Genomic DNA, 14042 nt, shown 5'->3' with positions numbered 1-14042 from the left:
GAAAGCCATCTGTACCTATGGCTTGAAAAGTAGCATTTTCATAGCTTCCGGGATTGTCAACCAAGAAATTTACGTGAAAGAGTGTTTGAATAAACGTCTGCTGCCTTTCCTGAAGAAACACGGTTGTTCCGTACTGTTTTGGCCGGATTTGGCATCTTGCCATTATGGTAAAAAGGCCATGGAGTGGTACGCCGCCAACAACGTGGAGGTGGTTCCCAAGGACAAGAACCCTCCCAACACGCCAGAGCTCCGCCCAATTGAGAAATACTAGGCTATTGTCAAGCAGAACCTAAAGAAGACCAGAAAAATGCTAAGGACGAGCAGCAGTTCAAGGCAAACTGGCTTTCTGCGGCGAAGAAGGTGGACAAGGTGGCTGTACAAAATCTGATGGCAGGGGTTAAGCGTAAGGCCCGGCAATTCGGATTTGGAAAAGCGGAAGCCTAACAGAATATTTTTCCTGAATTTTATACTAATTAAACTTGAAAAAGTAATTTAATTTGATTTTTTAAATAAACGATTTCACCGATTTACACGCGATTTCCCTTGACCAAATTTTGACCGTATCATCCTTTACTCATTTGTCAATGAACTCTTTGAAACTCTTACCCAGAATACCTGGCAACACTGTTGTGTTGCCACGAACCCAATTTGAGAAGTCTCGCTTAGCCGTGTGATGATGTAAATTAGCACCGCGTTTATAATCATCATCTGCCATCAGCAATCATCAATCCGTTGTTCTCAATTGATGAAAACGAACAGTAGTTCAAAAAAATGTGTGCGAACCACTGTCCCTATTGTTTAAAAAAAAAAACACTTCTAAAAACCACTTCTTAGATTTTCACTTAACAAATATTGAAAACATATTGATAATTTTGAAGTTTTAAAGGTTAACGGCTTAATCAGTCATATTCTTGAAAATCAAAACGAATGATTTTTACTACTGTCCAGACGTTTCGGCTATTTTTTATAGCCTTCTTCAGTGGAAAACTGCAAATTTATTGTAATGATGTAACATTGTCATTTTTAGTTTAACATATTGAGGTTTTCTACTCACTAATTGTCAGGTTCGTTTTTCGTCTAGAGACTATTTTTGTTGGTAATTTTTGGCTGAATTTACTGTAGTGGAACTTTAAAAAATATGTTTTAGTTTGTAAAATTTTAACTCATATATGCCTGTTTTTCGTTTGCTAGAAAGCTTTTATGTACTCTCACCTATCCTGTTATAAGTGTATCTAATTCTAAGAATTTAAACTAAAATTACAATCTGTCATTTTTCACCCAATGTTGTTATAAGCTTCAATTCTTCAAAATCCCTACGTGGATCGGCTTTATGCCCTAAATATTTATTTATTTTCTAATCCTTTTATGGGTTTCAGGTTTCTCAGGTATATGATGAAATCTGTAAAAAAAAGGCTAGGCACAATTTTCCCGTTTGTTTGGATAACGTGCCGCTATCAAGCCTACCCCTTTTCTGATACCTGATACCTGAACGCTCGCATAAAAGGTGAAACATATGTATATCCTTGTTGAGTGAATTTCCCATTTAAAAATGAGTATTGAATGGCTTTTTTCAGCGTGATTCGGTTGTTACAGAACGCGTAACTCATAATCAACAGCTTCAATCAAGAAACTAAGGGACAAATAAATATTTCTTTTCGTTCATTTGTACGTACTAACTGTTTTTATCTATCAAATCGAGAACAAATCGTTAAATCGAAGCTAGGTAACAAAATTATTAATTTTTTTCTCATTTTTTCTGTTCACGGCGTCGCGCTCTTCGCGAGGTTGTTTTTTCTTGTTTTTCAAAATTTTAAAGTTATGGAGTTTTCGTTCCAGCAATACCTTTTGAAGGTGCTTTACTCGCATTTTTAATCTTTTTTGAGTAAACTTGTCGATAATTGCTTTTGGCACGTCTTTGAAATGTCGATTCAATTTTCGAACGGTTCGTATCTTTACATTTTCTTATTCCGGAAACCAACTTCCTCTTTATAGGGTCCCTTGTTATGAAGATGACTAAAGCACGAGTTCATTTGCTCAGCGACATTTGACCATGTCTCAGAAGCAGCAACTAACCCTCTGTTTGATAACGTGCCTTTTCACAACCCTGGAATTCGTTAGTAGAGTACTATGAAAAGAGATGATGAGGTGGACTGATAGTGAGGAGGAAAATTATAGCTGGTGCTGACCAGCCTCCCGACGACCCATTGTTTCCCGACCAACACGAGTCTTGAAGACAGTTGCCGCCCGAGTCTGATAGAGTTTGGTTGGTGTCGAACCACATCGTTTTAAGCTTATACACTAAATTTGTTAAATACTTAAACTAAACTAAGTGCAATTAAAATAAGTACCTAATTATCTTGAAGTGCCAGTGTTTAAATTGCATGCATAAAATCGGAAACATCCAGCGTATAAAATTCCGGTACGGTGCATGCAGAAAACCATTTCGGAACTCGGCCATTGTTCCATATTTGCATGCGGCTTGAGAGGGAACTTCGGAGCCAAACGGACAATCCAGGCCATAGTTTGGATAGGCCAAGGCAACGAGTCGAAGGATAGCAAGGTAACCGGTCCTATCTCCAACCACTCTCCTTTCGACAGATCCTGGACATAATTTTCCTTGTTGAAATCTTTTTCAATATCTTCCGTTAGCTGATGAGTAAACTGACCGCACCAATCATGCTGTTTTATCAACGTTTTAGCAATAAACCCGTAAGCGTATTGCTGCCCATCAGCTTCTTCTAATGTAGATTCCTTCGGTCCAAAAACCCACGTTTCGTCATCATCCGAATCGATTAACGTTTCATCGTCGTGAGGCATTGGGCGCTTATTTTTCCTAAATATAGTTGACATGTTGAATTTTTCTTGAAAATCCATTTTTTGCTCTGTATTCTGGTTCCGGCTTAGTTGTTGTTTCAGGCTTTTCCCCAGGATAATCAAGCGAAGCTTGGCTTCCTTCATTCAAACGAATCATAGCGAATAGGTTCTCAACAAAGTCTTGGTTGAGTTTGTATGTCATGATAAAATCGATTCCATATTTAGCTCGCATTGTTTGCAATAGGCACTTAGTTGAATGGATGGAAATCAAAATGGCCTTCTGAAATGTCTGGGAAAAGAGAATAAGTTGTTGGTTATATAGCTTAGCTTAGCTTGATTAACTACTCACATCCACCTTTAACCGTAAAACCCGAAGTGCATGGTTGTAGAAAATGTATGTATTGCTTTTAAAACATATTATGCTAACAATCACTTCGAGGTCCACGATCGCTGGCGTGACTCAGTAGAACAAGTTCCACATTGCCAATGGTTGCTACTCCGTGATTGACCGAGGCCATCAATTTTGATCAGAGGTCAAATGAATGGTGCTTGGGATTAGCAGCTCATTCACACTGCCCAAAACTGATGCTCTCTCTTTTTACGTCAATAACGGCGCCGGCCACGTCCTAGTAGTCAATAGATAGATTGGAAGAAAGAGAAAAGGATGAAAGATCTATTTTGTGCTTTAGGACCGAGGTTACCTCTGCATCCTAGCAAAACAATTTTGGTTGGGAGAGAGGCTGAAGGAATTGATTGGGAGACACTTTTGACTAGTGTTACGGTGAACCTTAAAAATTATAATTATTTTCCTAACTCCTATTAGTTCCTATTGAAAGCTTTCAGTTTATTAAAAGGCTTGAGTATAAGGCCTCATGCAAAATTTATTTTCGATAAACATTGGAACTGCAAGTTACTTATCATTAAAATAATTTTTTTAGTCAGAGTTGCAATTTTTGAAAATTATTGATTTTTCAAATCTTATCAGACAAAAAAATGTATTTTAGCCCTCTTTGCGACTAATTAAAAAAATCATTTTTTGGCAAACATTGCGTAAGTAGTTAGAGATCTAAAAAGTTATTTCCATAGTTCCAACAAAGGTGAATCTCTAATAGAAAAAAAAAAACAAAATAAAATAACAAAATTTTCTAATAGTCGAGGCGAACTTTCCAGCCAATCAAAACATTGGTAGAAACTTATATCTAAAGTTGCTCAAAATTTAGCACAAAAGTTAGCGAGTGTTTCCTTTGATTCGAAACATTAAACTATAAAAAATTATCTTCCGCTCTGAATCTAATTGATCTAAATCAATGAGAAATTTTGTTTCATTTTTGTAAAAATACCAAAAAAATAATCTTAAATCAGCAACGAACTATTAGCTGAATTCCAATTTAAGATAAAAATTTGTTTTATGAATATAAAATACCTTTTGCAAAAGTTAGAATAAGTTGTTGGTTATATATGTTAAAACTGTTACCAAAACAGGGTACCTGTAAACAAGATGCAGCGGGTAAAGCATGCTTTTTTAGCGTTCTCATGTTAGTAATAAGCTCGGCCATCTGATCAAGTATTTTGTTCTGAGCTTCTTCGGCTAATCCATAACACTTTTTATCAGGTATTGATTGGTGCAAGCTATAGGAGTTCATAACGTCGAACCACGAATTTATAATATCGATTACTTCGGCCAACAACCGCGCCTCCTCGTACTCTCCAAAATGTCGTCTGAGGTTGACCGCCGTAGTGTGGCTAAGAAGTTCTGCTGCTAAGCGAACATTTTGTTTTTCTGGTCCCTCAGCTGTGATGTGTTTCAAACTCAATTTGAACATAGAGTTAAGTTCTACATTTTTAACAACCCCTTCAGTTTTACTCAAAGGCGAGTTCAAGGTCGACGCCTTTTTGATCAGTTCAACCGAAAAATATTTCGTGATCAGATTTCCTGAAAAATAGGCATAATTAAGTGTTCCTTCCAGATGGTTCCTTTCATTTTAAAAGTTATAATTACCTTTGTAATAGAATCCGTGCTTCACCAACCAAGTCCTTACGAGTTTCAACAAATGGGGTCCATCGGGGAAAAAGTACAAGTCGTCTTTTCTGACGCGGTGTTGGATAGAAATTTTTTTTGTAACGTGGCTTATATTGGCTTGTTTCCACAGAGACAAGTTGCCTCCGCCACAATCATGAACGACTGCTGCCACTGTGAATCCAATCGAGTGCAATTGACTAGTAACATCGTTGAGAATCTCTAAGGTCATTGGGCAATCAAAATCTGCAAATACAGGTGTTTTCCATTTGGAAAACAGACCCCGTATCGAGATAACTTGCATTTCCTTACGCGGGGCCACAATTTGGTTGTTCCTTGTGTCCATTTCAACAGAGTTTTTGACGGCCATCTCATCATATGCCAAGACTGCCACTCGCTCTCTAGACGTCATGTGTTTCCCAGTCGCTTCGAGTACTGATAACACATCCTTCAGTACACCACTCCTCATGTGTATTCCTGAAGCATACTCACGAAGACTACGTAGGCTGGGCAAAGGAATTTTTATCTCTTCTCTCACTATCTCGATAGCACTGGCTGACTGTGGTATCTGGTAATAACATAATGATTTTATGAATCAGTGATATGATAAGCTTTAAAAAGATATTTTAAGACAAAGTAATATCGGAGGTAACATCCTGGTCGTCGTTTTACCAAAGTTTTTTTTTTTTAACAAAGCGATAATACCTTAGTGAAAATGCTGTCATGATCTCCTCGGACGTCCACTTAACTTTCTTTTTGCATCCCAAAATCAAATCGGTTTGATTTTTTGTAAAAACTTTTGCAAAAGCTTCATCTACTATTAGCTGACCAGAAGGGCCTGCTACAATAGCCCTCGAATCCCTGGTCAAGCCACGGGGATTCTGGTGAGGGTGTGCCTCATGCGGCCTCTTTTGGTTGGCTCAGCGGAGCAGAGGTTACGGAGAACCTCGGGTCGGCTATGACAAGGTTGTGACGCTGGTCGAGAATCCAGAACACCGGTCTTTTCAGTTTAAACGTTTATTGTCCTACCTTATAATTCTCAGCTGTGTAGTGTGTAGTGTGTGGGTGGCCGGCCAACTGGAACTGCTGCTGCGGGTTACCTTGGGATTCGTGGGATTCCACGTGGCGAACGGGAACAATGGCGGAGTCGTGTTCGCGACTCAGGGATTTCGGGGACCTTTGGCTGTTTCCGGCTATCGTTGTCGCACAACCCTTACACTCGCCGGTCAACCTCCGGTAAGTGCTCTCAAGGTCGTACAGGGCTACTTCCGGAATTGGTTGCTGATGGATGACGGCAGTCGGGTGTATTGGGCGACGGACAGGAGGATGGACCTGGGCAAGTTTTTGATTGGACTTTGTTGATCGGTGTCGCTAACCCTAACACACGCCGAGCAACTTCCAGAGCTGTTGCTGGTTAACGATGGCGGGAGGGTATGTTTGGCGACGGACCTCAATGTGGTCTTACCACAAGCTTTGGCAAATAAGCTAGCCAAATAATAATGGGTCCTAAGGAATCGAGGGTAATTAGGGATTTTATCGCACTACCGGGAGTGTAATGTAAATTTACCTGATCTCTATTTTGCTGTCAGAGACACGGAACTTTTCCACGGAGCCGAACTGTATCTGGCGGAAGTCGGATTGGAAAAGACCTTCCCGGTAGTCGATTTTACTTAATTCCCTTTTTATACCACATTTTCCAGTTCCTTAGCGATTGTCCTTTTATCATATTATTCTATATTTATCGTACTATCCTCTTCACGCTTTATCCCTTTATTCCAGTTTTGTGTATATTGTGTTTTGTGGAATGTGTTTTCAAATTTAATGTGACCGTTAGGAGTTCCCTATTTTAGCTATTTATTTATTATACAATTTTAACAATTTTAACCTAGAATTTTAATAATGTTTATTATGTGCTATCTTACAGTACGGGACATGCAACATAAAACAAATAAACATTCAGGCGTTTTATAAACGACGATGAGTACTTTTCGTGAGTGGCATAGGGTAACTGACTCAACTGGTAACACTACTTCTTTTTTGATCAACTGCTCTGGAACACGCACAAGCTCTTGGTTGGATTTCCACAACAAGTCTATCTGCCTTTCCTGCGCTTTCAACTCTAACGCATACTTACGATGGAGAAACTTAATTTTAGTATACTTTTGTTTCTCCTAGAACAAAGTATTGAATGAATATTGATGATAGTGGCTTATTTATAAATTTTACCCGTGTACGTAAAGAGCTAATTGTTTTCCGCTGATCAATGATTATCTGTTGTAACGCAGTTTTTGTCAGCGTCTTCGGTACTGAAATGGTTTTGGTCAGTGTGTTCATCTCCATCTCGATCGCCTTACAGATTAACTCGAGACCATCGAAGTTCATATCTGCAGGTGTAGACAGTACCGGATCAAAAGCGATTTCGTGCAACGGTTGGTCAGAAACAGTATTATTCGCAAGACGACTCGGATTACTTTGACGATTTGTTTCGACCGGGTCAGCACTGTGGATCGCAGTGCAAAGCAGGTCAAGTCCACAGAAGTTGCCTGATTGAGGAAACGATGACTCTTCGGTACCGGTGTTCTTCAACGACAAATCAAGTATACCACTGTCGTCGTGCTCAGGGTTCACATTCAACGTCGCTTCTTTCTCAGACACATCGGCGCGTAGTCCTAGCGGTTCACCATCCACGGCCACCTCACAAAGGAGGTCGAGTCTACAGAGGGCTGCTGATTTAGAAAGTGACGGCTTCTCGAGACATGTTTTATGCGAAAATAGTTCAAACACCTCGGATTTAGATTTGGAATAACTTCTTCAATCAGAGTTGGTTTTCAACGGATCGCTTATCGCCTCACAAAGTAGGTCTAGTCCCCGGAAGTGATCATCAGTTTGATCTGGTAGCTCTTGGTCCTTGACGTTAGTGCTGTTCTGTAGAGACTCGATTGAACTGTTGTTTTCCATCCTGGACAAGTTTGCATTTCTCTGTAGAAGTTCTTCGACCACTTGCTTCCGGTTCCTCACTTTAGCTCCGATGGATCGAGCAGACTCAGTTGGAGGGCAACGAATGGATGGCACAACTGAGAGAAAAAACGAAACATAAAGAATGTTGCGATATTGGCCTAAGTTAGAAATACTTACCAGATTTTATAAGAACCCTCCTTGCGTTTTCCATATAAACATTGACAAACTCCGTCAATTTGAAATGCTGGGAGCACACGTATATGCCGGATCCATCCTTACGGCCACAGAACGCGAGCCAATTTTTGCGTACCGCGGGTTTCTTTGGTAGCTGATGAAAACTCACTGCTCTATTTGGCTTCTTAGCGTCGACCTGCGAAATTTTGCAGGATTTTATGCAGCACTTGGTCATTTTTTCATTAAACAAAAGTTATCGAAATCAAAAACTCTTCCGTAATTGCAACCCAAACAACTCTTATGACGTCATTGATGCGAATCAGACCGCATTGCACGCACACCAGTCTGAAGATACTGATGTATTTATGACAGCATCAAAATATCTCCGCACCTTATGTAAAGCTCATGGCACCAATCACAAACATAACACCAATACAGAAAATTCAAATCTCCATCAGTAAACAAAGCGCTGCCGCATAGTTCTGTCGAATGGTGAAGCGCCGCAGTGTGTTTGATGAAGCAATGAGTCGAAAAATAATAGTATATACCGAATTTTACAAACTAAAACATATTTTTTAAAGTTCCACTACAGTAAGTTCAGCCAAAAATTACCTACAAAAATAGTCTCTAGACGAAAAACGAACCTGGCAATTAGTGAGTAGAAAACCTCTATGTAAAACTAAAAATGACAATGTTACATCATTACAATAAATTTGCAGTTCTCCACTGAAGAAGGCTACAAAAAATAGCCGAAAAGTCTGGACAGTAGTTGTTCGAACCAAACTCGAAGAATTGGCAACGTCGCAATTTTGCCACCAACGAAAAAATCATCACCGATCACCGCCTGTGTGTTGTTTGTCCATTCAAGGCCATGAATTCATACGTGCGCATAAAAAACGCCGGCCGGCGTACAACAACAATTGCATGCAGTTGCGTCAGCCAGCCGCCAGTGGAAATTTCCGTTGCGCACACAGATGTGTGTATGTGTATGAATAAAACAATCATCCAATCCAAGCAACCGGCGTGTTCGCCACTCGATTCTCGAGTTTCCGGCCAGTTAAGACGTGGCTCTTTAAGAAGAAGTTCCTGCTGAGTTAAGTTCCTCCTTAAGATTCCTTCCCACAAGTTGAAGTTAATTCCTTCCAAGTTTTCAAGTTAAGTTAAGTTAAGTTTTCCTTCCTCCTTGAGTTATGATTCCTACAAATAAGTCCAAGTGTAAATAGTGTAAATAAAACTGTACATAGAGAATATTTCAGTGATTCATTATTCAAGTTCCCCCCCTCTCAACACATCCGGTAAATTGTGTCTTCGGACTTTCGAACGGTCCCCAAATCGAGCAAAAATACAGTCCACGGCTCTTTCAGTAGTAAAAACCATTCTTTTTGATTTTCAAGAATATGACTGATTAAGCCGTTATCCTTTAAAACTTCAAAATAAAAATCATCCAGTCGAAAATTAATATCATATCGATAATATTTTTGATCCACGTGGACATTGTTGAAACTTCTGATTTGATTCGAACGCATGTGGCAAATCGTAAATGATATTGTTTCAAATGGCAATATACCAGATAACGAGCATGAAGTAGGTGCTATCTTGAAATGCCTTCTGAAAAGCAAAAACAATCATCGGCTGAAAAACTGTCCCCGTGTGTCCTTTTGTGAACGACCCTCCGATGGCACGTTGTTATAAGTTGAATGTTATGCATTTCTGCCGCCAGGCAATTCATGTTTGATTTTTTTTCCTTTTTTATTTTTTCATTCACAGCGACAAGGATGTATCCATGGTGAGGACCTGCCGTATCTGTTCGGGGCGCCACTTGTCGGTGGGTTCAACCACTTCACCCGGAACTACACCAAGGCGGAAATAGCATTGTCGGAAGCGGTCATGATCTACTGGTCCAACTTTATTCGCACCGGGTACGTACACCACCTACACCTACAGATAACAGCAGTGGCATACAAAAAAAAAAAAGAGCACACGTTATAAAATATACGACAAACCATTCGTTGTCCATTCATCTTGCGCTTGTTGGACATGGGTGAAAAGTGGTCACCCGAGTTAATGGTCTTGTTGAAATCTATCTTAACAGAGCTTTTACCCGACCTATACCTTCATACACAGTGATGGGAGCACTAGTTTTATCGCAACCGTGATTCAAAGTATCACATCCAATAACATTACCCGGTTGCAATCCGTTGAAAGGAATAACTTTCATGGGCTTTTAGAAAGCAGAACTATTTTTAAAACTTTCATTGAATTGTAGAACAAGATTCTTTCAGTTCGAACTACTAACGGTAATGATATGTGTGTGTAGTTTTCTTAGTCATTTTAAATTTTTAATGACTTTGGCGAACTGTATAATTCAAAAGTTGCATATGCAATGAATGTAATGCATTTAAATTCGATATGTTCCTGAATTAACTGAGCTTCAATGGAAATACTCAATTTAGGTAGATTATAGTCATTAATAAGTTCCATCAAAATGTCAACGCTGTTTGATGATTGATTTTTCTTTTATGAATAGATATATCAATAAATGGAAATTTCCAAATAGAAATCAGCGAGCCGAGGGAACTGTTTTTACCAGGAAAAAACTCCCAGCATTGATTTCCTCGAAACATCCAGTTCCTTCAAAAGATGTTGTATGGATTGCCTCAGCATCAAACTGTCAATCAAACCTAACAGTCGAACAATTTGCTTCAATGATTGAAAACTAGCATATTTCAAACGATGTAGATCCCCAGTTCAAACGAAACGCAGAACACTGATAATCTATAAAGATTGGCAAATTAATTGTGACACTCCAATCAATCACCTTGCCTTACGATGTGTGGCGGGGCTCTAGAAATTGTTTTTCCCTGGAATTGCTCGATAAAACTCTGACCCAGCTAAAACCACCCCATGTGAGATACCATCCAGTCGGCTACTGCTAAGCTCTCTGGCCCTGAGATATGCAGTGCCGGCTGATGGCTGGTATCCTAGCATATTAAATCAAGTGCTTTTTAAGCGGAAACCAAAACCAGAACAAGGTCGGTTTGTTTCGGAAAGATTTCATCACAAACGGAAATTGGAAAATGAACAATCGAAATATTTTACATAATTATTTTCATTACTTTTTGCAATTATTTAACCCTCTTGAAATAAAAATATTTTTTTTTACGGAAAACTTCGGAACTTAGGTAAGGAACAATTTTTGACAAATTTTATAAAATTGCATAAACACAGGGGCAAACGAACTCTTAACTTTCAGTACTTTTCGGTTGTAGTTTTTAAATCATGTCAACCATTATTTCCTTAATTTTTAAATATATTAAGACAGACTCATAGCTATATTTTTATATAATTTGTGTTAAAATTGTTCCACATATATATCTCACTGAGATATTTAAACTTATACAGTGAGCGAAACAAGAATAGTAAAACTATGTGTTTTACTACTGTAAAAATATGAATGATTATAAATCATCAAAATTTTCTTCTACAATTTGTTTTGAATTGTTTAACGGATAAATCAAGCAAAAGTTTACTTCTTTTGGACCTAGCAATTGGCGTTGAGGAAAAAAAATATGAAAAAAAGGGTGCGAAATAAGAATAGTACCACTTGTGTTTTTCATCAAAAACAAGATTATTTCTAAAAAATTACTGTGTAATAGTGAATAATAATGCTTCTATGAGTTATTTGAATAGATAACTGCATTTTAAGGAGTTTTCTAGAATTCCAAAGGTTTTCAAAGGTATTCAAAGGGGGTTTAAAGAGATGCTCTTCTTGAACTAAGAAATTTGATATTTGAGCTGTAATTCTTTACCAACAAACTACGCACCGTTTTTCATATTTTCGGTCCTCAAAGCCAATTGCTACGTCTAGATGAAGTAAAGTTATGCTTGATTTATTCGTTAAGCAATTCAGAACAAACTGTAGAAGAAAATTTTGGTGATTTTTAATAATTAATATTTTAACAAGCAAAATACATAGTGGTACTATTCCTATTTTGCTCACTGTAGATATGCAAAGCGAATGTTGCGCATATTTTTACATTAACATAGGAATTTTTTCTCCAAATATCAATCCGGAATGTTGATAACTCTTAGGGTACAAACACAGTGAGCGCGAAGCGAACTGCGTAGCGGAAAGTTCATCTCCGGATTGTAGAGAATATAGGAGAACATAAGAAATTATAATCGGAAAATAAATTAAAATAACTTTTATATGAACACTATTTTAGTCATACGTTTCCTGTGAACTTTATGACATAGACACAGTGACTTAACTACTACCAACTCGAACAAATAAATACGAGGCGACAGAGATAACACTCATCAGAGAGGAGAATATATTTTGAAATGGACGATTGTGTGTGTGATGTTGGAATCGAAAAAACTCTCTTATCTCTTCTAGAAAAAGAATGCTAACGGATTTCAGTTAATAGAGTATAGTTGTGACGGACGGTCGATCATTTTGAACGACTGTTTTTGAAGAAAAAAAATCGAATCCGGTAAAAAGATAGTGTGAATTTCGCAAGTTCGTTTTTGAAGGCCAGCCACAGTGCACGCGAATTGCGAAGCAGTTCAACACTGAAAAAAAACATTAGTGAAAAAAAACAAATTTATAATCACAAGTGAAAAAATCTATGAACAATTATTAGCTAAATAAAAACTATCAGCACTTATCTATTAAGTTATCAGAATATAAAAAATCTTTTCGTGAAATTGGACAGCTTATATCTTATCAAATATATGCTTTTCAAAGCTCTCCGCCGTATCTTATTCCATTTCTATTAGAAACAATGATTAAGTTTTTGTTCCATAACGACTAACCGATACAATCAAATCACTGGTGAATTATTGAGTTTTTGTTCTCATAACAACCAACCGATATAATTAAAGTCAGTGGTAAATATTTCGGTATCGTTTTTTCAAAAGGGCGTATGCGCCAAATGTAAACAAATCCAGTTTTCTGTAAATTCTGATGAATCAGTCTGTTTTGTACAAAAATAAATATATTTTTGGTTTAATTTTAGATAAAAATTGTGTTTTACCAAAAATTTAAATAAGGCGAATAGTATTATTTTTGCGTGAATCGCCGTTATTCCTATAGGCCTTTTCGTTTCAACGGGCGAATACTCGCTAACTTTCAGCTACTCAGTTCAGAGTGACGGTTACTCAGTTGTCGCCAAAACCGCACTTACTCAGTTCTGACTAAATGGCCTTTACTCAGATCTGACTAACTGCCCTTTTCGCGATTTCTGAGTCGGGGTTACTCAGAATGCGCGAATGCTTTCGGGTCGGTTTTTGATAGGAATTTTCATGCTGGGAAAATAAAACCTGTATAATTTTCGGAAAAGATTATGGATTTGTTTATTCAATAAATAAAAAGTTGAAATATTGCACATAAATCTTTATTTTAAAATAATTCTTATTGTTAAACTATTTTTTTTCTGTTTGTCCTCCGTCGGGTTACGCCTCCTGCGGGATCTATTCTGCGTTACCCGATTGGGAAACATTATTTTGGAACCAAACTAACCACAGTACGCCTGATTTTCCAAGATGCTGTTTTTGTTCGTTCCTGGACTTTACCGCCGGTAAATTTGCAACGCAATCCGAAGGATATTTTTTGATGCATCTCTGATTCGACAAAAAATCATCGCAATTCCCTGTAAAATTATCAAAAGCACGTTATTATTATTAGATTATTGTTAAAAATGAACACTTACCATCTCAATTTCCCAATAATTATTAAATTATTCTTTGTAATCGAAAATAAACAAAAACGACTGCCTCGCAGAAACTGATCCAAATTTACTCAGTTGTCGCCTTCAAGCACTCGAATTCGCTGAGTGCCAATTTTCGAGTTGTCTGAGTAGCCGTTACTCGGAAAAACTGAGTCGTTTTAGATCAAGCGACGGCTGCGCCATACAAAAGGCGATGTCTGAGTAAAATGGAGTCGGGTTCTGAGTATTTCAAAATTAGCGAGTAGTTTCTGTGTTTGTTTACATTTTTTGTTGTTCAAAAGGTCAATTCTTAGTAGTACGTTCTCCCGGTTTTATTTGTGAAGCTTTTTTTTAAATTCAGCTGTTTC

General features: G+C 37.9%; 1 protein-coding gene across 1 annotated transcript in view; it reads left to right on the top strand.

Annotated features, from left to right (window-relative positions):
• Positions 1-14042, top strand: part of LOC129758377 (neuroligin-4, Y-linked) — a 260978-nt gene that overhangs the window by 206458 nt on the left and 40478 nt on the right. Inside the window, exon 9 of the mRNA XM_055755884.1 lies at positions 9731-9882. Coding sequence (XP_055611859.1) covers positions 9731-9882 — 152 coding nt within the window. The remainder of the gene's footprint in view (positions 1-9730; positions 9883-14042) is intronic.

Source organism: Uranotaenia lowii, chromosome 3, assembly GCF_029784155.1.
Source record: "Uranotaenia lowii strain MFRU-FL chromosome 3, ASM2978415v1, whole genome shotgun sequence".
NCBI lineage: Eukaryota > Metazoa > Arthropoda > Insecta > Diptera > Culicidae > Uranotaenia > Uranotaenia lowii.
Note: the sequence above shows the minus strand (reverse complement) of the source record. Positions and strands in the feature narration are given on the sequence as shown.